This window comes from Ambystoma mexicanum, chromosome 12 (assembly GCF_040938575.1).
Source record: "Ambystoma mexicanum isolate Mex_15411 chromosome 12, UKY_AmexF1_1, whole genome shotgun sequence".
NCBI lineage: Eukaryota > Metazoa > Chordata > Amphibia > Caudata > Ambystomatidae > Ambystoma > Ambystoma mexicanum.
The window spans coordinates 105,250,600-105,276,370 of NC_090936.1; the positions used below are offsets into that span (position 1 = coordinate 105,250,600).

General features: G+C 46.6%; 1 protein-coding gene across 2 annotated transcripts in view; it reads right to left on the reverse strand.

Moving 5' to 3' along the window:
* Positions 1-25,771, reverse strand: part of SYT10 (synaptotagmin 10) — a 583,991-nt gene that overhangs the window by 494,002 nt on the left and 64,218 nt on the right. For both annotated transcript variants that reach the window (XR_011281745.1, XM_069628104.1), the window contains exon 2: positions 11,243-11,600. Coding sequence is in view for 1 of the 2 variants with exons in the window: in XM_069628104.1 (XP_069484205.1) it covers positions 11,243-11,600 (358 nt within the window). In the remaining variant the exon portion in view is untranslated. The remainder of the gene's footprint in view (positions 1-11,242; positions 11,601-25,771) is intronic.

Below are 25,771 nucleotides of genomic sequence, written 5' to 3' on the forward strand. Positions count from 1 at the left end.
ACCTGGGAGACAGTGATTAGTGGCCCAAGAAACACGTATGCAGGGACTCATGGTGTATTGTTTGGGGCTGGTGGTCTTCTACTAAGCCACCTGCCCCTCCTTTAGGTCAGGCCCTGTACAATTTGTCCACACTGTCTTTCCAGAGCCCCCTGGATATCAAATCCCACTTACAACACTAAAATGTGGTCCTAGGTGAACGGTTATGTACAGTGCTGTGATAATCGAGAGAACAGTCAACACCCAACTCCAGAAGGAGTCCTGGCGACAAATGTTGGCCCAAAACTGAGTTTAAATATTTGTCACTTTTGTAAAAAGTTATGTATTCTGTTCCATTGGTGAAGGAGAGCCGGTGGTGGTAGATTGCAGAGATCGTTATTAAGTTCTGTCGTTGAAGCATTCAACACCAAAGGTCCCCCTCAACATTAAGGCAATTTTACAGGCAACATGGTGCCCACAACAAACAACTAAAATGGGACCCCACACATGCATGCCTCACTCCCATGCCCCAAGCTCCATCCGCCATGCAGCACTCCCCAATGTCATGCCCACGATCAGTGGGACACTCTTTCCTCGTGCACAAACATGGTGGCCGGTACAGTCTCCACAAGACCAAAGACATTGTAGCCGCTGACCATCGAAGAAACTGGGTGAGCAGATTCACCACTCACTAAAGGGTCATGCATAAGCCAGACCACCCACTAAAGACCACAGTAGTCATCAACATCACCTTTCTATGATCACAAGATGTTGGCCCACGCGTTAATTTGCCAAAGGACAGTTCATCATGCAATGCACGCAACTTATAACATTTTATATGAACATTACAGCAGTTTGTTAACCGTTGTGTGAGTAACAGTTGTATGTAGTGCAGCTTATTGTAGTCTACAACATGTCCTGACATTTTAAAGATTTTAGCCAACAAGATGCTGGTTGACATCCATAAGTTCTGTAAGAAATGTGGATACCACTGCTGTCTCCAGTGCCACGGGAAAGAACGTTATGCCACTTCGCAAATTGTTTCTGAGAATACAGATAACCAAACTGGAACCGGGTCTCATAATTCTTAGAGTTCTGAAACTTACCTGGGCTATCCCCACCAAGTGAGTAAGATAGTATGTGTTCCCCACACAGATCCAGAACTATGTGGAGGGGAAAGCACCCTAAATTTAGAGTTAAGAGCTGTCACTGGATATTAAATCACTCAGTGTATGCATCAGCCAATCACGTTGCTACAAAACTCGGCTTAATATCACCTCCCACTTTCTTGCTGGCCTATACTTACCTCTCCTTGTTGCAGTGTCAATGTATCACATGCTGCTCTAGCCACCATGAACATGGAAGAGGGACTCCATATGGAGCCCAGCCCCCCATTGCCATGGTGGCCATGTTAGGTGAGGATTTCTTTTTTGCCACATGGCATTATTTCTGACACCCTGCAGGTTTTCCTTGCCAATAGTAATAATATCTCTCTCTATGGGTTTCAGCGGTGCTGGGGCCTGGGATTTAGGCCCCCCTTTATGAACGCCTATACTTGGGCCCCGTTAGGCAGAATTGTATGCAGTACCCTTTGGGAACACTACACACAATTAAGACTACAAGCGACAGTACAATTTCACTTTTGGTACAAGCCTGTACTACACAATTATAGTGGTAGCAGTAGCGGAGTAGCCCGACTTATCTCAAGAGTAAGTGAGCAGTACAAGTGCTACACAAAGGGCAGCAATTACTATAGTTCAGGCAAAAACTGACTCAAGGTTTCTAAGTAAAAGAATATATATTTACTTATCAGTTGTATAACAGTTCACCTTTCTAAGCAAGTCAAAAATCAGAATCATAAATACACCACACCACTTCCCTTAAATTCCAGACAAGTTAAGCTCTCAAATGAAGTGGGAGCAAAATGGCACTGCAGCAATTTAAAAGGGAGGGAAAGACAAAGTTGTAAGAAATTAGGCAAAACCAACAGGTAAGTAATCAGGGCAATAGAATAAGACAGACTACAGTGATGAGATCAGATAGAAAAGGCTTAGGGCCAAAGTCAATAGGACAAAAGTCTTTTGCTCAAAATCACACAGTTCAGGGTAGTTTGCGGTAAGGTTCATGGCACAGATTCCGGACGAGGTTGGTTGGTAGAAAAGTTAGTTCAAAGAGAAGAGAAGGACAAGCCCTCGGATTGGGGAAAGATTTCAAACACTTTCACCGCGGCTGACCGAAACGGACAACCGGATTTGCACAGTACCTTGAAACAGAGAGGGAGCTGTAGCTGAGGCGGACGTTCCTGGTGGTTCCTGCAGGCTCACGGTTCCTGAAGCGACTGTCGGACTGACACAAAGTAGGAAGACTGGAGGGTCCTGCGCCACCCAGGGAAGAAACCAGCAGCAGAGCAAAGCAACAAATAAAAGGTGTGCTCCTTAAAACCCAAGCAGGGTCCGCCCTTCCTGGCTATCCTGCCCACTGTAGCTCGGTACAGCGAATTTGACCAGAGGAGGGGTCCTGGCTTGCAGTTTGGGTGAAATGGTTGGTCCCACCAGCTCAAGGGAAGAAGTTACCTGGAGGATCTTCTCTGTCGTCGGATTTGGAGGTTCGGACCTGCAGCAGGGCTTCACCAGGCGGTTCAGTCGTGGTAGGGGTCCTCTTCTTCCAGTTCCTCATTGGTTCTTTCGTTGCAGTGGCGACTAGATGGGGTGTTCTGTGCAGAAGCCCGCGAAAAGACAGCGGACAAAGGAATCATCCCCGGTTTGGCGCGCAGAGAAAAACACGAGAAAGACTTTAACAAAAAGAAATGGCAAATAAACAAAGACGGAACCAAAATAAAATGTATTTGGTCAAGCAGGTTTATGTTCGAGGCTACTATATTAGCTTGGAACAATACCACGTTTATATAAGATAATCGCGGTAGGGAAGTTAGGGTACTTACCACTGCCACCAGCCAAGTCTTAATGTTAAGGGAGCGAAACAAGGCTCCATGAGGCACAGACAAAAAGGGATAAGAATTAATCCTTTCCAATACTGCATGTAAGATGGGGTGTACTGTGTCTGTGGTTTAAAGTGACTATATAAAGTTAATGGCAACTTTACCTGTTTCTGGGGGTCAGCGCCAGAAAAATGGAGTCAGGAGGAAGTCTCAAAGACAACCCTTTGTCACTGCACTGAAGGTGCTGTGTAACACACACACAAAGTGAAAACACACACAGCAAAACACATGTAAGAGTGGGAAAAAAGGCCCACACTCTTACCAGGTGACAGAAAGAAATCCTAGATATCCAGCAAAGCTGCTGGCGGACTCTTTAGGTAAGGGAGATCAGCCATTTATGAGAATTCTCCATAATAGGCTGTTAGCAGCCAGTGAAGCCGGTGGAATGGGTTATTATTGCTATTTTTACACTATGCTTTTGGGACCATAGTGGCTCTACTGAAAAACGAATCAACAAAAAACATATGCACCAGATTTTGTTACAAGTTAATTGTCCAAACAGATGCCACAGGCCATACCATGTACAGGTTTTCCACTTCACCTTTTAGGGTTATTCCCATTGCCTCCTATGGTCCTCTAACCTCTTCTCTCTATATTCATTCCCTCTACTTTCCTAGTCTATACTTATCTCTTCATGTTCCTTTCCCTCTCTTTTATAAATCTTGCCTCTCACACACACACCCTTCTCGACCTCCTTCCTACTTATACTCCTCTCCTCCTTCCTTCCTCTCCTATTCACTTCCATTCGTCCTTCCTACCCCTTCTCTATTGTGGCATTATACCCCCATTCTAGGCTCTGGAACAGGGGTTAATGGCCTGGCAGCCCAAGCTATCGTCCCGAGAGAAGCCCTTTGCTTCTATCTATCTAGGTCTGCCTCCCAACTCAACCTCAATCTGTGCTACTATCAATCATTGTAAGACTCGCAGCTACTTTCCTCGCATTTTCAGCATCACAACTCCAACTCTCCCCTTTCTCACTTGCCTCCTTCCCATATTCCCTGTCCCTAGCCTCTGCTGTCCTCACACCTCCATCAGCCCATCCCATCATCAGCTGCATCAAGTTCTTGACTCTTCCTCCTCCTGAGACCATCTGTATTTAATGTATTCCACCACTCTCCAAATCACTCTCATTTGATTGTTCAATCTTCCTTTCTCATCTGTCAACTCATCATTCGAACCTTATATCTCCAATTATTTTCTTTAAGGCCAGACTTTTCCCACCTCCTTGCCGTACATTTACCCTCTTTCGCCCTCTCTATCTCTATACTGCCCACTCTTTACTGGTCCCCTTTTAATGAACGTTGTTATATTCTAGCAGCATTCAATGCCTCTTTCTCTTTTCATTGTTTTGTCTTTATTCCTCTCTCCCTTCTTAGACCTCTCAAGCTTTCAATTTGGCAATATGGGTGAAATCAGATAATGTTGGCAGTGGATGGTGAGAGGCCATTGACGACTATGGACGAGTATGGAGCTTTCTGGCTGTGTGAACTGACGCTACGGTTGGCAACACCCACCCAAAAATGCTAATGGAAATGTATACCTTCCTTCTTTTTCTTCAATCACCTTCTATTGCTAGTTTCCCATTCTGTTTGCTTTCTTATGTGACACTTGCTTTGCACTGTCGTTCTCTCTCTCATTTTACCTTTTACTTTGCCCCCCATTCTCTTTATTCTTTATTCCCCTTCTTTTATTCTCCCTCAATTTCTATTTGTTCTCCTTCCATTCCTTTTTTTCTGTTTTCATGTCATTGGCCTTTCCTTTCTGGTCACTAAACGCATCCCTTCTATCTTTTTCCCTTTCCTTCTCACCCTCCCTCTCTTCTGTATCTCAGCCACAGAACTGTCCCCCTGCCTCTTTCATCTTATTTGGATGTTCTGCACCCCCTGTACCCCAAGGCATAGTCTTGGCAAGTCTCTCCCTGGGGGCCAATTGTCACACCTTTTGCGAGGCTAGCGCTACCCCAACAAAAGTTGAGGGCACGTAAAGGGATGCTTATGTTAGGATGGCAGCACGTGGTCTCGTGCAGAAGGGATGTGACCTAGCAGTTCGGGCTGGACTGCCCCTTTTGGGGTAGGACCAAGCATGATTTGCATATGGTTTTTCCCCTTCTGTAATGGCTTGGCAGGCTGAAAAACGATGGTCTGGAGGGTTGCCCAGAGCTTTGCCAGTGGTTATGATTTATTCAAAACCTTCCAGCCATCTCCTTTCTGTTTTGCTAAAGTCACCCCGAGTGGGACGGGTATGCCCAGACGTGGGTCCCGAGTCTGCCGGGCCTAGAGACCCAAGCTACTCCTCACTGATGACGCCCAACAAGGCTGAAACATGTCTGGGGATGCTTGTGGTCTCGTGCAGAAGGGATGTGACCTAGCAGTTCGGGCTGGACTGCCCCTTTTGGGGTAGGACCAAGCCTGATTTGCATATGGTTTTTCCCCTTCTGTAATGGCTTGGCAGGCTGAAAAACGATGGTCTGGAGGGTTGCCCAGAGCTTTGCCAGTGGTTATGATTTATTCAAAACCTTCCAGCCATCACCTTTCTGTTTTGCTAAAGTCACCCCGAGTGGGACGGATATGCCCAGACGTGGGTCCCGAGTCTGCCGGGCCTAGAGACCCAAGCTACTCCTCACTGATGACGCCCAACAAGGCTGAAACATGTCTGGGGATGCTTGTGGTCTTTGCAGAAGGGATGTGACCTAGCAGTTCGGGCTGGACTGCCCCTTTTGGGGTAGGACCAAGCCTGATTTGCATATGGTTTTTCCCCTTCTGTAATGGCTTGGCAGGCTGAAAAACGATGGTCTGGAGGGTTGCCCAGAGCTTTGCCAGTGGTTATGATTTATTCAAAACCTTCCAGCCAACACCTTTCTGTTTTGCCTATGTTAGGATGGCAGTCTGCACATCCAAACGTAAGGTGTCTGCACGTGGGATGAGCTGAGAGACCTTTCTACAGACAGGTCCGAGCAAGCTTCGATCCTTTATCCCAGGGATCGGACCTGCGGCTGTCCGGGTGTTTTGGCCCATGACTCCCATGTTCCCACACCATTGACTATAATGGCTAGGATTCGTGAGATTTGTAGATCAAAACATCTGGGCTGTCAAAGGTTGCAGACCCATGCTCTGCCCTCGGTCAGCGTGCCACTGATGAGCTGCTCTTAATTATGGAAATACTTTATCAGCCTCTACATTTCCCGGGACCCCCCGGGCAGGTGCACACCTACCTCTGCACAACCTCATCATACTCTGCCCAGGGGCACCAACCCACTATGCCTGACCCTAAAAATAGCCCTCTTCCCCATTTTGAATCTAAGATATGAAGCAAATGGAGAAAAGAAAAAAAAATAAAGCAAAAGAAGGATACAGTTGCACATTAAGGAGACAATAATGAATTAGTTCAAGAGCACAGTGTTCAACCGGTTGCCAGTCAATTCGTCGAAAAAAATTGGTCGACCAGACAAATGGTCGAATCAAATTGGTCGAAAACCATTTCGTCGAAATTTTTTTTTTTCTATTTTAACCCTTTTTTTTTTTTTTTTTGGGGGGGTCCCCCCCCCAACCCCCTTTTTTTCTCTAAAAACCCATTTTTTAACAAAACGAAAACCCAAAAAATAAATATATAAATAAAAAAATGTTTTCGACGAAATGGTTTTCGACCAAATTGCGTCGACCAAATTGCAGTCGACCAGTTTTTTTTCGACGAGTTGACTGGACACCTGTTCAACCAGATAACATTCCACTTAAACGCATTGTATATACGGGAACACAATCATCAGATACAGGTGAACGTGTCAGTAAAACCAGTATACCCCCTGATTACTCATTTTCAGATCACAGACTATATAAGTACCACACCTGAATTGTTGTAATACTTATTTTTATGATTGCTAGCATATATACATGCTTATTTGTTTTTGTATGATGCAGAACACCAGATTATACAGATAGAGCAATACAGATTGCAAAACATTTATAGCAAGTTAGGTTCCTTGCACATAAGTACATAAAGTCAACATAGTACAAATTCTACTGTCAATACACAAACACGACAGTCATATCACATAAACAATTGCAATGGGTACATATAATTAACAATACATATATACAGTGAAACCATTCGTAGAAGTTCACCTGTATCTGATGATTATATAGCCCTCCTGGACAGAATAGGGTCACTACCAGGAGCCCGTCTTTCAATCATACGGGAACACATGCATAACGCAGGTGGTGTTTACATCCTGAGTTTCAGGGAAACATCGGTTCCTGCTTAAATCGCTCAGAAAGTCAGGTGCAAGATGGCCAGGCAGACAATAAGCACGCAAATTCTACCAAACCTTTCTCTAATTGCCCTTTACGACCACTTTCCCCCACCGTCCGCTGAAATGTCTCCTGAAATGTGGTACATGTGCACTGACGTTTCCACATAGGCATGTTATCCCACAAATATCTTCGACTCCAGCTCCTTGCGTACAATGAATAGCCCTTCCTGCGCTCTGTTGCCTTCGGGTGTAGAATTCCCTCTCTATATTTAACTCATTGCTTAAATGATTTGTGCACACTGACCTAACTAAACACAAAAAGCATTGCCACTCCATCAGCCATCCTGAAAACCCTGCAAATCATTAGTGTGGGCTACTAGGTGTCGCAAGCTAAGCCTAAACTATTGCATTAGAGTACAGATGGGGACAAATGGCATATGAGAAGCTTGTAAGTGTTGCTGACTGCACTTCTATTTATTGTCTTTATTATTTATCTAGCTGCTGGTATCCTATGTACTGCACTGCCCCCTCTCCTTTTCCCCTTGAACTTTTCCGCCTCTCCCCTCCCCTGGCGCGATCTCAATGTCACCTGGCCTAGTAGGATCATTGTCCATCTTCCCTCTTCCCCCCCTTGCCTCGTCGCGCCTTGAAACACTTGTGTATAGGCACGTTATAAATGCCATATCATATCATATAATTTGCCCACCCATTGACTGCCCATGGCCATGCTATTCCCTATGGCCATTGCCACCCAGTTCCTGCCCCTCCTTGCCCAAACACCTCCTCATGGGAACTGTTGGAGCGCGTTTTACTCAAGCCTTCCTATCAAACCTTTCACTCGAAGTGCTTGCCAGTATTTTATCAAAGCAGTCTTGTGTGAATTATTGACTTAATTGGAGTTGTATACCCGCCAATGGTGTAATAAAAATGGCATAACCAGGTTGCCTTTAGCCACTCGATTTATAAGCACTATGCGTGTCTTTCACTGAACTGCTGATAAAAACAAGCATTGGCAAAGACAACAGTTTTGGCTTATGTATAGGTATTAGGTAGGCATTTGCCAGGCACTGATATTCGATGCCCAGGCACTTGCATACTTGTTCGCCCGTTACCATCAATGGCAAGTTAATACCACTACACCAGTGCCTGGCAAGTGCCTTTCTCATGCCTACAGAAAAGCCAAAATGGTGGGCATTGCTAATGCTTCTTTAATGATAGTATTATAGAACCGGTACGTGACTGAGTTTCTTTCTACTGCAATGAATGCCAACGGAATACACATGGTGCCCTTCTAGTGCACGGCAGTGGGTCACAGAAAAATCATCACACGATTTCCTGAAGTTTACCATGGGAACGCGCTGGTCACTATACATAATGAATGCATAAATCATGCTTTGATTAAATATGCAATGAGTGGCTCCCTCCACATGTTTCCATTTGTTGCAGAATAGTTAAATTCCTCCTGAAAACATGGATCTGTATCTAGGAGTCCAAGAATTAATAAATCTGTCTCAGATGTAGAGAAAAACAAATCATTAATTTGAGATAACTTTTGAGAAAAAAGTCTCAGGCTGGCTAGGGCCATGGCACCCATTTGTTGAATATTTAAAAGTGCATGGCTGGTCCTGGCTTTGAAGCACATTATCTGTTTATAAGGCATGGCAGCATGCAATGCCACTATAAAAGTGTCTAAATAGTGTTTATATGACAGACCAGGTGTGACTTCACTACTAACCTTTAATACAAAATGGCATCACCACTGCTCTCTGATCAGTAATTACACTTCAGTTGTGACGTCACAGTGTTTGCAGGTTGAGCCAGCTGTCAATGCAGCACTTAATGAAACCTGTGACAAAGCTTTACAAATTACTTTCTTGTAGAATCGCTTTTTGTTGCACTTTACAGCCATGAACTGTAATGTTTTGCATTCCTGGAGTTTAACACAGAAGAGCAGAAATTAGCTAATTATTGCTTATTTTACAGCACAAAACAAAAACGTTTTTAGGTGTATTTTATTAAACTGCTTAAACTATTTTTGTATCGCTATTATCCACATTTAGAAGAATTTAGAGAGTAGCCAAGGTTGTAACCACCCGGCTTCTGCTTCCTCCAACACACAGCCCAAGTACTATACACTCCCACTGGGCTTGCCAACCTATACACTAACGTACAACAAACCTGGACACTGGACCTTACCCATAGGCATATAACAGGCCAGTGCGCACAGCCTGAACTACCATTCAATCTACACATGAAACACACAGGCACACTCCTACATAACAAACAGTCACATAGAAACACCCCAGGAATTGGACCTTAACCGTACCGATACAAGAAGCCAATGCACGCAACCAACCATCAGCAACCCAACACACACAGGCGTGAGTTTCTCCTGGTTCCAGACCTATCCTATCACTCTTCCCCCACTAACCAACCCTGTCCTCTTTCCGGCAGAGCCACACGAGAGCCTGGAGAATGCCCTTGGGTGGTAGCAGTGTGCCGTATAAATCAACAGAACAAAACATTAGATGCTGCATGTTATCGTTTTTTTTATTTTTTAAGCAAACAGATCATACATTGCTAATAGGTATCAGCAACTGGAAAAACTCTTACTATACATTACGCAAGAGGCCAGGTATTAGAGTGGATGTCAGCCATGTATTATAAGGAATATAATGTTCTCTACTGTATGTAAAAAGGATATTGCAAGGCACCTTAGAGCTCAGTGACCTTATAACGTAACTCAGCCTTTAGCCTCATTACTCTGTTTCATCACGGCCAGGGTCCTTTATCCCATATATTAGCATGTTATATTGCACAATAATCCGAAAAAGCTCTCACTTCACATCACATTCATATGAAGTTGCTGGATGATCACTTTAACTGGTGTTATGGCGCTTGCTCACTGTTAATGAGTGGCAACATCAAAAAAAGTCCAACATAAGAAACATCTAGACACTGGTTAAACCGCCTGACCACTCAGGGAGTGGTTGCCATGGCACCAGAAAGCGACAACCATCGCATCCCAGTGGGAGTGTGGATCTGCGAGCTCGCTGAGAAAATCATGAATTGGAGAGAGCTATAAATGGGTGCTTTCAGAAACTAAGGCTCATTCATTTATCACAGGTACAAGCTAAATTGGCTGTATATATCATCGTTAACTATTAGCTCACTACTTATTACAAACTAAATAAGAGTAATATTTGTAATATATTTGTAATACTTGTAGAATTTTTTTTAAATCTGTGCATTAAAATAAATGTCAGTATACCCGCAAGAATATTTTTATAAGTGTGTGCCTTAACAAACTAAAAGTATTGTTTTTCTGTCACAGTTTATACACCATGCATTCAATTCAGGCGAAATTAGATTACTTTAGTCTTACTTTGCTTTAAGTAACATTAGTGTCCGGCGAGGGACAATCAGATTGTTTCAGACGGTCCGATTGGGCCTCGCCGGTTCCTTACCTGCCCGACAAGGTTCCGCTCACCGCCGTGACTCAGGGTTCCTTCTGCCAGTGGCCACCATGGAAAGGGAGAAGGGACTCATTTTAGTCCCTTCTCGCCTTTCCATGGCAGCCATTTTCTTTGCTTTGATTTCTTTTTCCAATGGCCTCCATGGAAATGGAGAAGGCAGTAGTCCCTTCGCCCTGTTACATGGCAGCCATTTTCTTTTTTGGTTGTAAACGCTGACGGCATCTCGCAACTGAAAAAAAAGACTATTAGTACTCCGGTCTTCTAGGCCGGAGTACTAATAGCAATAATCCCCTCGCGGGGGGGGGGCATTACCGATTCAGGTAATGTCCTGGGGCCTGTGTTATGGGCCCTGGGGCCTTCCTGAAGCGGTAATGCCCACCCTGCTCTGGGCTTACCACTTAAATAGTCCTCTTGTATTGTTGGCATGAGTTCTTCTATCCTCTGGGTGAACTAACCTACCACAATTATCACACTGTGCATTGAGAAAACAGCATCATTTGGTATGTGACAGAATTACACACTTGTATGAGTGAATATTGTTCTTACCTGGATGAAGATGTGGGCTCAGTTATCTGCCTCTGCATTCGGGCATGTTTGATGAGATGCTCTTTCAATGCGGTTTGGACCGCAGCTGGAATGTCTGGAGAAGTATGACTGATTTTCATTGCGGCCTCCAGGATCTTCACAGAGTGCTTCCCATTTTCCTTGATCTCTTTTTTCTCGTTGGTCTCCATGACTTCTGCGGGCGCACTGGGGGAACTCTGAGGCATGCTTTGAGCGATGGCAGTCACGGCTTTGCTTCTCCAACAAGGCCAGCATAGTTTCCAAAAGACAAAGAGCGAGACTACCAACAAGGCAAGGCCACAGAAACTGACGACGACCGCAAGCAGACTGACTGAGACGTCTGCAAATAATCAGAGGGTAAAATATGAGCCATTTTAATGGTTTACATTGACAAACTAATCCGACTAAAAGAAGAAGTTGCATGACAAAGGCATTCTGGTTGATGAGTTTATGGCTATTATGAATGCATTGAAATTGCACATAAAACAGTGCCAGAAAGAATGGTGCTTCACAATGTATGAGTCTTAGCATTTTTGCAGTAAACACTTTGGAGCTTATTTTCCAGGTCCCTGTAGTGTAACTGTAAGTGCTAAAGAAAGGCATAACGGTGTTAGGCCGAGTGTGTGGCTCAGTGGACTAATGTGTCCACTACAAGGACCTGTGTTTGATTGACCTCATGGTCACATGTTCAAATCCTGGCAGGCAAATACACATGTTACACTATGCCTGTATAAAGGTCTCCATTCACGCCAGAGGCGTTGCTGGGGGGTTGGGGGGGGGGTGCTAAGGGGGCTATAGAACCTAGTCTTTTGGTTGTAGCCCCGGACAGAATCTCAGGAGCTACAGCCAAAAGGCTGCTATCCCCCAGTCCCGACAGTTGCGACATCAGCATAGCCCCATGTCTTTTCCAGACCTAGCAACACCCCTGATACACGCAACAGGGGATTTTTATTGTTTTGAAGGCTAAGGGCGGGGGTGGAATGGGAATTACGTTTCCGCTCCTTTGCTCTTGATTCTACGCCAGCGTGAGATTTTCATGCAGGCGTAAAACAAATGACTTCCTATGGAAACCGCCTGCTTTTTCCAAAAAGCAGGAGGATTCGATAGGAAATCATTGTAAACGCTGCCTGCCATGTGTACATGGCAGGCGGCGTTTAGCCTATTTGCACTGCAGGGTGCACACAGAGAAGTGTGAAGAGGCTTCCGCCGTCTCTTTACATTTCTCATTTGGACTCCACAGTGCAAATAAAGAAAATTGCCCAGAGGGGACATGTTTGCACGTAATGAGCTCCTTTGGAATGTATGTTCATGGAAGAGTAACGTAAATTGAACATATAAAATCCATGTATAAAAATGGTATGCTTTCATTTTTAGTTACACATCATTTTAGTGCATTCGTATGGTAGAGATTGGACACCCCCTTTCTTCTCCATCATAGAAATACAACAGCATTTTCACCAGCATGACATTTTCATACTGGCAGCAAATGCTGTAGATTCCTATGGAATCTGCCTAATCTTTACACCTGCAAAAGGGAGGTGGATTCCATAGGAATCCATTGAAACAACGCAAAAGGGAGAGGCAAAAGCGATTTTGCCTACGGTTTACACCCCCCTTTTGCACTTTGCAATGCAAATGATGAATATTGTGCAGAGGGGACATGTATGTGCAAATGTAGGCAGTGCCCTCCATGTGCAATTTACAGGGAACTGGAAAATGAACCCCTTTGTATATTTTGGCATTGGAGTCATTGTGGAAAATAACTCATCAGCATTCTAATCTATACCTTCCTATACAAAATGTGGTCTAACATCATTTATTTTAATGTGGCAATTTGCAATACAAATTCTGAACTCTGGAAGTTTAGTGACCTTACTTTGTGGACTTGTTTCCTTTCAACATTAGAAATTGACCGTTCTTGGTGGCAGGCTGGAGCCTAATTGAGAGAATTATAGCGTTTGACATTTGCCGTACTTCAACTTAAACCTCTGCCTGACATCTGCTTCATAATGCCAATCAAATTTCTATTTATAGGCCTGCAATAGCCAGCACATTAAAAGATCACATACTTTAATCTTCCAATGTTCCAACTTAAATATGGTCCACGCGCATCTCTGTTTTTCAGATACTGAAGCTTGGCAGTCTGATGGGAGAAATTTGATGATTAACACAAGAGTGTTCCCAAATTAATTGTATTTGAGGGATTTCCTTTGTAAAATACAAATGATGACGCTGTAGTGCTGAGGTCCTCACTTTGGCACAAAAAACAAGAAAATGTGAGGCAAAAGCACTGCTAACATCCATTAGTCCTTGAACCCAAATGCCAACATCATTATTTAAAGTAAATAACCAAGTACTGTAGAACTGTGTGTAATAGCATTCTTTGCATGCGTTGGTACAAAAGAACGTTTGTGAAATATTTAATTCTTAATTTAAAGGACTCCTAGGAAAATGTGTGATCCACCAATGTGCTCCTATCACGCTGCAGAACTCCTGTTGCCGGGACCCACGCCCCTCTATGTAGGTACATAGGGTGCCAGGTATTGATACCGATACAGCTTTAGTATTATACATTTAGATCACGCAGGATCGCTCTTGCAAGCAGATGGATGAGTGTAATGATGTATGTTTGTATTATGTCTATGTGTGAGCGGGCAGATGAATTCAGGTGTTGTGTGTGCATGTGAGTCTACAGAGACGGTCAACATTGAAGTCAACCAGAGATAGTTCATGTGAAAAGAATATCACCACTTCCCAGTCAATCATGACTGCTTTGTTATCTTTCGGCAAATAATGATATTCTATGGTATCTAGCTACTTGCTCCTTCCAGTCCTTCGAAGTCAGACAAAGAGGGTCATTACGTGTTCCCCGATCTGGACAAATTGTCAGTATAATTGCTGGTAATTCCGGCACCAGCAGTTTTTCCAGACCGGGAAAACACAAGTTTGCCAGAGGGGGCGCTGACTTACCACCATGCCTGACCTGCAGGTAAATCAGGCCCCCACCGCCAAATTAATGCTACTGGTGCTTGTAATTCCAGCAATCCCCTCCATGGAGTCCTATTTCTGCCGCTTATAATATCCCTGGATATCGGGGGGTGGAAACGCTAGGGGCAGTTTGTCAGTAGCCCGTCGGAATTACCGGCGGGATTCCGGCAAACTTGTAATGAGCCTCAAAGAATAATTTGTATGAAGCGGAGCCTCTTAGTGAATACGGCAAGACTTAAAAAGACTAGGACATAAACATTCTGGTGTCATTTAGAGGAAGAAGACCTGAGGTCCTTATATATTTGTGTGCGTTGAATTATCAGAAAGGCAGGGTGGCTGCACAGAATGAGGATCAAAGCCTAACTTGAAGCTCCACAGCTCATAAGATATAACCACGTTTCTTTCCATGCCTCAAGTGATGATTGCAGCATTGCATGTTATGCAAAGATATGAAATGGCATTTATAACACGCCTATGCACAAGTGTTTCATATAATAATGCACAAAACTATTGCAAACTGGCGTTAAAACAGCATTATTTTAAGCAAACCCTCCTAGGATTGAGAGAGAGGCACATTCACTAGAAGCACAAAAACAAGTTTAGAGTTAAAAAGAAGATTTGCTAACTGGTTATCTGACATGTTTTACCAATCACAGTCCACATTTTACTAAGCTTATATGATATGATATGATATATGACATTTGTAACGTGCCTGTACACAAGTGTTTCTAGGCGCGACAAGTCAAGGAGGGGGAAACAGAGGGAGGACAAAACAACGATCTTACTAGGCCTTGTGTCATTCATATCGCACAAGTGTAAGGACGGGGGGATGAAGAAGTGCAGGTAATCAAAAGTGCAGCCAGCGGGAGGCTCAGTGCAGGTAATCAGAAAGTGCAGCCAATGGGTGGCTCGTAAGTGCAGAGCGAGGGGACTGTAGGGTTACAGATACAGACCACAAGTGCTGGGGGAGTCAAGAGACAGTGTGAGGTGCAACTGGGCAGGCAGGGACCTAGGCCCAAGTTCAGAGGGTGGCCAGGTGACGAGCGCGTGGAACAGATGTGTCATCAGCAGGGGAGAGGAAGAGAGAAAGCGGAACCGAAGTGGAAGGTCTTGAGTTGCTTCCGGAACCGCCAATGGTTCTCTTCAAGTTTGAGAGAGGCAGGGAGGATGTTCCAGAGGGAGGCCCCAGCCGAAGAAAGAGATCTGCCCCCTCAGAGAGTTGGAGGTGGATGAGCGGAGACCTCGAAAAGGGAGATGTTTATTAAGAGAGAGAGTTGGAGGTAGTGTGGTCTCAGGCCCCAGAAAGCCTTGTGGATAATGCAGAGGGTCTTCAACTTGATCCTTGCTGCCACTGGGAGCCACAGAAGAGATTTCAGAGCTGGAGAGATATGATCCCTGAGCTTGAGGCCAAGGACAAGTCTTGCAGTCCTGTTCTGGATAAGTTTTAGAGGACGGAGAGTAGAGGCAGGAAGATTTAGAAAGAGGCTGTTGCAATAGTCCAGCCTAGAGAGGACCCGAGTTCTGAAGAGAGTGAGCTTCTGGGTGAAAGTGAGGAAAGGATGAAAACCTCTGAGGAGGCGCATGGAAGTTAGTACTATGCATTGTAGCTTTTACCTTATCTTGTCAGCAATCAAGTAACGGGGGTACAATTCCTGTAACACAATGCATAGTCTGTATGAGAGAATAGTTCCTCCCTTTGTTCTTATATAGTACTCCAAACTCTTGTTGCTCTTCCTTATTCATGGTCTGGATCCATTATTCATAATAAACTCCCACCTGACATTGCATTTTCATCAAATTCCTATCATCGATGTCCTCCACTTACAATGCAGACCTGCCATCCACACCGAGGGGGAAGAAGTTAAACCCAAAAGTCTGAATATGAGGGTGGATCTTTCCCTTAACAGAGGTAATGTGGTGAAGTAATATGCAGCTCTGTGCCCTTTTTAAAATATTGACCTTTCGCTGAACTTGTTGCAAAATTCTCATTTTATGGTAAGACATGGATGCTTCATATTACACCAGTTCAAAACTGGGTGAAAATCACAAGACAAGAATGGGTTTGAAACTAAACGTCTTAAATACTGATTAATTGGACCAGCCATGAATACAAAATATCATCCAGAAGAGCTCTGGGTAAAAAAGGCATTGGAATCCACAGTTCCCCTACTAGAGTGAGCTCCAAAACAACAAAGAATCCACCCTCATCTATGACATAACTCATTCAACCCACCCAACGAAAGGAGGTGAAGAAACAAGGCAAAGAGGGTGTCTAATAGAAAAAGACAGCTTATTGAACGAGCCCTTCCAGTCTTTGGGATGTGCCTCATATGTCTTCAAGCATTGAACGAAACATATAAGAGAGAATCTGGAAATAAAACTGAGTAGTCTACACACCTCCAACATGTCTTGGTCCTTTGTGATATACAAAACCTCACTCCCACTGAACATAAAGACCTACCCCTGAGGCCCAGTGTCCTAAGGTCAGAGACAAGGATATTAGGCGTGTAAAGCTAAATTATAGCTATCATCCCAATTATGGAAAAAGGGAGACAACCAGATTCATGTGACATAGCTTTGTGCACTGGCCCCTAAGCGGACTTACTTTTATCCCAATGCATCTGAGCACCCTGCAAACTGATGGGTGTTTTCTAACAATATGTTATTCCACCGGGTTATGGCTATAGCTAAAATGGCCATTCTACATACACTTATGGATCTATAGGTGTGGGATAGTGCTAGATCACCACAACAAATTCACCACCAGTAACTGAATCAAGTGTCCTTAAAATGCACTAATTAACCCAGGATTTCCAATTGGATGCATGCATCATCCTTGTCCTTGGGACCCACAGCCCTTGTAGGAAGCTGGCACTGACCTCAGAAATAACAGAGTATGCCCTGCTTGACCTGAAATTCTCCAAGCTAAGAGTTGCAGATTCCCTGGACCATCAAGGTGTCTGGGTTGCCCCCAAGAGCTTTCAATAGATTGTGATGGGATAGGAGCAGGATGAGTGGCCTGTAGACCTGGGCGATATGGACCAAAAGTCATATCTCAGTATTTTTGGGCTGAATGGCGATATGTGATCTAGATCTTGATATTGTTTATGTGGGTTAAATGCTCAGTTGTAAGCCGCCAACTACATGTGAGATGTCACAAACATCTTTATTTATAAGACTTTGATCAAAATCAAGTGCAAATACAGGGTTCTTCTTCCTGGTTGAGAATACAAGCGGCTGTGTAAATATCAAAATGTAAATAAAAAATTGGTAGGATATGTAATAATCTATATATTACATGGCCCGCGGTAGCGGCCGTTTATTTATGGTTAAGTTGCTAAATTATGGTTAAGTTGCTAAACTCATAGGAAGACTGCTTTTTTAGCAGCTTATAACTTCGCTCCCCCTGGACGTATCCTCACCAAACCTTGCAAAAAAAGTATATGGCCCGCTCTGAATCTTTTCACCAAGTTGGGCAAAGTTGCGTGCGGGGGGGCGGTTAGTTATAGGGGGACCCGACATTTTTTTTTTCCCCATAGACTGAATGGGGAAAAACTTTGCGCATGGCTACAGCCCGAACGGCTGGATGGATTTTCACCAAATTTGTGCCAGGAGCGGGGGCAGAAAGCATGCTTGTGTGTGTTCGGTTGCAATCAGACCAGTATGTTTTTTGCAAAACAGTGAAAACTACATCCCAAACAATTAGTGATATCTGGGTCCACTCAGCGGGCCCATTTCCCTGTTCGCTCCACAGACCGAAGTGTCATTGGCCCGCGGTACGCTGTGCTGTATGAAAACAGTGGACATGGCTGGTGGTTGGCTGGAAGAAAGCGTGCTGTGCGTCAACGTTTTCAAGAAACGCTGCCATGGTGTATCGGAGGACAGTGTTGTGGTGTGTGTGGCAAGGGTCTACAGTACTGTGTGCATGGCTGGGCCTTTTGTATGTAGTAAAGTGCGTACTCAAAATAGTCATATGTGGAACCGCTCCGCCGTCCTATTTCCCTGTTCGCAGAGCAGCCAAAAGTTTGCTTGCACTGCAGTGTGCTGTGACGGGATATGTGAACAGTGTTCCATGTCAGCGGCCTGCTGTATCGGAAGACAATGCAGCGGCAAAAGGATTTGAAAATAACAGTGTACGCCATCTGATGGTGGGAAGAAGGGATGGAAAGGGTGCAGGAGCGACAGGACCTTCACGTGATATCTGTCAATATATACAAGAAGACGGTGGTGTCGCAGCAGTAGCCGGTGGCAGGCATATTTGCTGAAGGGGAGTGCAGTGCACGACACATGAAAATGTAAACATAGTGTGTACTATGGTGTGCTGTGTGAGGTAAGTCCGTAGGCCCTTGGCTGCATGCCTGCAGCCGTTCCACAGAAAATGATGTGCACTGGTTCAAAAGGGAAGTGCACTGGGTCAAAGTAGGTGCCACATTGTTGCTTATTGTGTCTCATTTGGCTGTAGTGCAGATAATGTTGGTTGCATGTGATGTGCACTGGTTCAAAAGGGAAGTGCACTGGGTCAAAGTAGGTGCCACATTGTTGCTCTTTGTATCTCATTTGGCTGCAGAGCAAATAATGTTGGTTGCAAGTAGTGTACATATGGAAGAAGTCCCGGTGCAAATGTTTCTTGTATATGCTTGTGTAGTGTCCATTGTGCAGATTATTAAGTGTTGCCACGCAGTATGCACCATTGCTTTTATGAGCATACTGCAGTAGTGGAAGCAGGCAGAAAGCTGTGAAGACGGTCTTGTTTGGTTGGCATGGTTGCAAAGGTTTCTGATTGGAAGTGGGTAGCGGTCCACAACACACTGGTATGTTGCTGCATTACGGTAAGTCGAACATGTGTCGTTGCGTCTCTGCTTTATGGTGTGGTGGTTGGGTGGAAGTGCCGATGCATATGTTGGCTTTGTGATATTTGGCACATGCGCAACTGGTTGCCTGCATGGCTCTGTTATGATGTTGTGACTGTGGCCTAGGCCTAGACTGTTGGGTGCATGGTCGAAGGCCATGCACCTAACAGTCTACGCCTCCATCACAACCTCCACATTATAATACAGCAATGCAGTTGTTACTGTGCATGCTTCTGGAGTTGGTGAGTCGCACACAATGGTTGCAGAGGACATTGTGCACTTGGTGGAACAGCAGAAGAGAGCTGATATGCGTACATTACCATATGGTACACATGATTGTCCAACTTGCACAATTGGGATCTGTGATGCTGGAAATGCATCTGAGGGACAGGGCCTCTGAATCCTTGTCCTTTTTCTGTTTTTACCGTGTGTTCTGTCATGTTTTCTGCCCCGGAGTCCATGTGGGACTCCTGGCAGTGCAGCTCTCTCTTTTGGTTTGGTGAACAGACCCATGGGATACCTTTATGGCACCCATGGGTAGGGGTACAGCCCTGTGCCCCTAGTGTATGTTTTTTGGGTACCTGTGGGTGACCCCAGAGCAGGGTATAGGCTGGTGGCAGCTCCGTGTTGAATGTGACAGGTGCTCCGGGTGTCCTCCATTTTGGGATACCCCGGCCCTGCCATTGGGATCTGTTGATTCCTGATAGGAAACAAGATGGCCCCGGTGGCCTCTTGCTTTCTATGGCCTGTTATCTTGTTTTCCCAAAGTCCGGGGAAGCCCTGTCTCTGTCCCTTCCCCCTGACTGGCTGTTGGGTGGAAGTTCCATGTATGGTATTGTTGTGAAGGCCCAGCTAGACTGGCTGGAGCCTTCTCAGTGACTGTATGTTGTGGGTACCTCCTGTGGGTGGGACCTGGGTGAATGGAGTGTGTGACCAATATACACTTCTTGTTGTGGTTGTCTGGTTTCTGGCATGAGAGACAAAGACTGAGACAGCCCTGCCCGAAACTGGCCTGAATGCAGTGTGTAGTGTTGAATGGCTGGGTACTTGTCCCAATCCACATTCCCTGTTGTGAGTGTCTGGAAGGGAGGAGTGTGGCCTGAATGCACTGTGTGCCTGATTGGCTGACTGACTGCATGAATGCCCTGCAGTATGATTGGCTGCTGAGTGTGTGCCAGCAGCGTGGATGAGAGAGAGGATAGTATATCTGGGAACCTCTCACCACTGGAAAAGTGTTCAGAAGGGACCTTTGGTTGAGAAGCGACCATTGTGCTCCTAAAGCAGCCAGGGAGTTGAGTCTCCACTCTACGAGTAACTGGAACTGCTGATCCTCGACGTCCAGCTGGAAGAAGAAGACGTGCTGTGGCATTTGCTTCGACCGATCCGAAGGCTGACAAGAACGTTGAGGGCTGACCCGAGAGAGGACCTGGTAAGGCGCCCTCTTCCCGTGCTCCGAGGGACCATCGGGCACCGCTCCATCTTCGCCGAAGCGCCCTGGAAGACAAACCCTCGAAAGGTTGTCGACCCGAGACGGGACCGCTGAGGAGATCGAAGTGAAGCACCCGGACATCGACGCCGTCGAAGTCCATTGCCGTCGACCAGGGTTCGCAGGTTTGTGTAACCGCTGGAGGCCCGTCGAAGTTGTGTTGCCCAGCCGTGGGAACCACTTGACGCCGTGCCGCCGACGACCGGAGCCGTCCGCTCCTTTGCCTAAGGACATTCAACCGAAGGACTCTCTCGACCGCATCGTCGGCCGCTTATCCTGCCGGAGAAAGTCGAGGACGACCAGCGCGCCGAGGAGAAACCTGCCGGTGGGTTTCCCGCCACTCAACGACCTCAAAGACTTGGACGACTCGACGCCCTTGCTGGGCTTCCGTCTCTACAATCTTTGCGGTCCAGAACTATTGTCATCGAGGTGCCCCGCACACCTCCGCCTTGCAGGACGCCGACGCCCCGACGCCGACGAGCACCGCTCGGACGAAGCTGCCGCCTCTTCGACATCGTTCTACCTCGTTTGTCAACGGACGTTCGACGCCCCGTGCCTCCCGCTTGAAAGGGAAGGCATTCAATAAGGGCCGTCGATTCCCCGTCGCCGAACAGCGATTCCCTCGACGTTTGTCGACGCCTCTTCGAGGAGCTCGACTCCACCAGGTACATTGGGGGGTAAAAACATTATAGGAGAGAATAAGACTTGCAGAGCAATATATGGACTGGGCTTGTGCTAGATCTTTCTTTACAGGTTGCCCAGGTGGGGGGATCTCCACACAGAACTGTGCCTAGTGGTAGGGGTCAGTATTCTGCCTATTGCTCAACCATCTTATTTTCTCTCCTCTCTCTATTGCTGGTTTCACTCTAATGGTCTGTGTGATATTGTACAGTATTGTTCATGCACTTCAATGAGATCTAGGGTGGTACCACTTTAGGATTGTAAATATTTGTCATTGTAGATTTTGCCAGAGTACAAAGTGAGTTATCATGTTAAACGTACATAACCTTAACTTTTGATTATATAAAGACTGTGTTCTAACCAATACAGAGTGTGGATATTCCTTTGTGGGGGTTTTGGGAATACACTGTACTTAAGAACCAGCCTGCATCACCTCCTGAGAAGCTAGGCCTTGATTGCTCGACCATTGCTACCGAATAGAGAATCTTGGCTGGGGTCTCCTGTGCCTCTCCTCCACCATATAGGGAGCGTAAGTACAGACACCCCCCACCGGTCGTTGAGGCCCGTCACTCACACTGGTGGCAGCGGTGGGATGCTTATGGTTTTAAGAATCAGTGTATAACCGTGCCACTTACAAAGGATATTTGCCCTTTATTAAATTAAGGTTTAGTTGTGTACAAGGTAACTGCATTACAAACAATGGAGTCTATTGCGAATGGAAAATTAACTCGGATGAGCTTGGAGGCTCTCCAGAGTGCTTGTGAAGCTAGGGAGTTAGACTTTGTGGATAAGTCTAGGGCTGAGCTGATAGCTGCCCTGGTGGACTACCAGACTGATAGTGAAACTCTTGATGAAGGGGGGAATGCAACCAATGAGGACTCTGCCCCTGGGGTTTCAGCTGAATCTGTTTCTGGGAATGTCGCCATTCCTGCTGCCTCTGTTCCAAACTCCAGCAATTCCTTAGAGCTTGAGTTATTAAGGATGAAATTGGCCTTTGAATACCGCAAGTTGGAAATAGATGCTGAGCTTAAGAAAGAGGAGTTGGCTCAACAAGTTGCACTCAAAAATAAGGACCTTGAACTCAAGAGCCAGGACACTGAATGTCAGAGGATCCAGCTAGAGAAAGCTAGAGTGGAGACTTCAGCTAGATCCAGTGAGAGTGTCAGGTCCCCAGCCACCAAGTTTATGAAAGATTTGGTTGGTGTATTTGTGGAGGGTTCGGATATCCTCCAATGGATTGAAGCGTTTGAAATGGCTTGTGAGATTCATGATGTGGATAAAAGAGATTGGGCGAAGTGTTTGTTAAGCAGAGTGCCTCAAACCGGGTATGACTGTATTCTGAAGCTGAGTGTGGAAGAAAGGGGTCAGTACGAGTGTATGAAGTCTGCTTTGATTGCCAAGTTCGGCAAGACACCTACCCAATACCTTAGAAGGTTCAGGGATTTTAAGAAAAAGGAGAATATGTCTTGGGTTGACTGGGTGAGTGCTGCGCACATGAACATGATGGGGTGGATCGATGGATACAAGGTTAAGACTTTTCTTGAATTGTCCCACCTCTTTTTTTTTGAGCATTTCTCTGAAGCCTGTTCACCAGAGCTGCGTCAGTATGTGGCTGACCAGAACATTTTGGACCCCTTTAAGCTGGCTAGGTTGGCTGACAAGTGGGTCTCCCACCGGGTGTCCCCTAAGGACTCCAGTGGGAAGGACAAGGACAAGGAGAAGGGGGCCTCTCAGAAAGCTGAGGAGTCCCCCAAGCAGTCACAGTCGGGTAAACCAAAACCTTCCTCTCCTAAGACCCAAAAATCTAGTGGGGATAAGTCATCTGGGGGTGGGAATAAGAGTAGTGGTCCACCTGCTGCAAAGCAGGCTCCCAGTGGTTCCAGTACCGTACCCCGCACTCCTGGCGCTTGTTGGGACTGTGGGGCTCTGGATCACAAAAGGGGTGACCCCAAGTGTAAAGGTAAGGCACTTGGAGTACAGGCTGTCAGCCTGACCTACCCTTACCCCGTGTCTGAGGTGGAGGCCACTGTCCTCCCCTCCTCTGCCGGTATCACATTTGGTGCTCCGGTGGAGATTTCCTTAGTGTCCCTGGGGCCTGGGACCAGTATGCGGAAGTACTGGCGACTATCCCACAGAACACCCGTAGATTTTTGAGAAGTGTCCTCTTGAATGGCCAGCCTTCTACTGGTTTGAGAGACACTGGGGCAAGCATGACAGTGGTGGACAGGGCCCTGCTCAGGCCAGAGGACTATGAAGGTGCTCCTCTGCAAACCACCAGGTTAGCTGGTGGGCCTCCCAAATTATCACCTGTAGCCTTAGTCACCCTCATGATTGGCGACAAGACAGCGAAGCTTCCTGTCCTGGTTCAGGACAATGTCCCTGCTAACATTTTGTTAGGGAATGATCTAGTAGAGTTGGGGTTGATCTCGGATGGTCTTCCCATGACTGCTGCTGCCGTCACTAGATCACAGGTGACACCGGGTCTGGCTGTGGGTCAGATACCCGAGCCAAAGGCGAGGCCTAAGGCAAGAAGGAGGAAGACCAAGAAGGCCACCTCTGTGGAGGGAGCACCTTCTCTTCCTGCTGCACCCATTGGGATCCATGCTCCGGACGGGCTGGGTCCAGTGGAAAACCCAAACTCAACTCCTTTGGGAGGAGAGACAGAAGACTCTCCTGTGGGAGAGGTTCTCAACCCGGAGGATCATCCCGACCTTCAATGCTTGTTAGCTGAAGGGGGACCCTCCCGGGCGGACTTCTGTAAGGGACAGAGAGAGTGCCACTCTCTCGAGGGACTGACGAAACAGGCCCTGGCCCAGGCACAAGGAGAGGTGCCTAGGAATTTCCGGATTTATTGGGAGGGTGAGCTCCTTGTTAGTGAGCCCACTAAGCCTGAACCTGGTGCCCGCAAGAGGTTGGTGGTACCCCAGGTTTACAGGCCCTTCCTACTGCAGTTGGCGCATGAGGTGCCGTTGGCTGGTCATCTTGGGACCAAGAAATCTAAGCAGAGGCTCTCTGCCCATTTCTACTGGCCACGGATGGGAGTAGAGGTGGAGTCCCACTGCAGGACCTGCCCAACTTGTCAGTTGTCTGGCAAGACTGGAGGCAGTGTCATTGCCCCACTGCAGCCGTTGCCAGTGGTTGGCACCCCATTTGAGAGGGTGGGCATCGACATCGTCGGTCCCCTTGACCCTCCCACTTCAGGTGGACATCGGTTCATCCTGGTCTTGGTAGATCATGCCACCAGGTACCCTGAGGCGATACCCCTTCGGACGGTTACGGCCAAGGTGGTTGCCAGGGCTCTCCTGGGCATTTTCACCCGTGTTGGATTCCCCAAGGAGGTTGTCTCTGACCGAGGATCCAACTTCATGTCGAGTTACATGAAAACCATGTGGAAAGAGTGCGGGGTAACCTACAAGTTCTCCACCTCTTACCACCTCCGACCAATGGTCTGGTTGAGAGATTTAATAAAACTCTCAAGGGCATGCTAGGGGCTTTGGAAGAACCCCTAAGGAGGAAATGGGATCTCCTCCTGCCATGCCTGCTGTTTGCTTACAGGGAGGTACCTCAAGAGGGTGTTGGTTTCAGCCCCTTTGAGTTACTCTTTGGACATCCCGTAAGGGGGCCCCTCGACTTGATCAGAGAAGGCCTAGAAGCCATCCCTCCGGGTCCCGCCAAGCAAGTGGGGGACTATGTGTTAGGCCTCAGACGGAGGATGACACAGATGATGGGTCGGGCAACAGCAAATCTCAAGGCCAGCCAGGAATTGAATAAGTACTGGCATGACCTTAAAGCCTCGCAAGTGGATTGGACTCCGGGACAGGAAATCCTTGTGATGGAGCCTACCAAGCCTAGGGCTTTGGCAGACAAGTGGACTGGACCCTTCAGGATCATCTCCAAGATGGGCGAAGTCAATTATCTGGTTGACATGGGAGCCCCTGGGGTAGCCCCTCAGCTATTCCATGTCAACAGGCTCAAGCCTTTCCACAGGCGAGCGGAAGTCTCATGTCTCTTGCTAGCTTCTGGGCAAGAAGAGGATGAGAGTGAGCCCCTTCCTGATTTGCTGCATAGCAACCCTCAGGATGGCTCAGTGGAGGGAGTACATCTCTCTCCAGATTTGACAACAGAGCAACAGAGGGCCTGTAGGGCTTTGCTCGAACAGTACGCCTCTCTGTTTTCACTGAAGCCAGGCCTTACACCGTGGTGTAAGCACGAAAATTGACACTGGTGACAGTGTGCCTGTCAAAAGCAGGTGCTACCGTATGTCAGATACCGTTAAGAACCACATCCAGGCTGAGGTCGCCAAGATGTTGGATCTGGGTGTTATTGAACCCTCAACCAGTCCCTGGTCCAGTCCGGTGGTCCTTGTCCCCAAGGCAAGTTCCCAGGCAGGTGCCAAGGATTGGAGGTTCTGTGTGGACTACCGAGGAGTCAATGCCGTCACCAAGACTGACGCGCACCCATTGCCCAGGGCTGATGAGCTCGTGGACACCATCGGTGCTGCCAAGT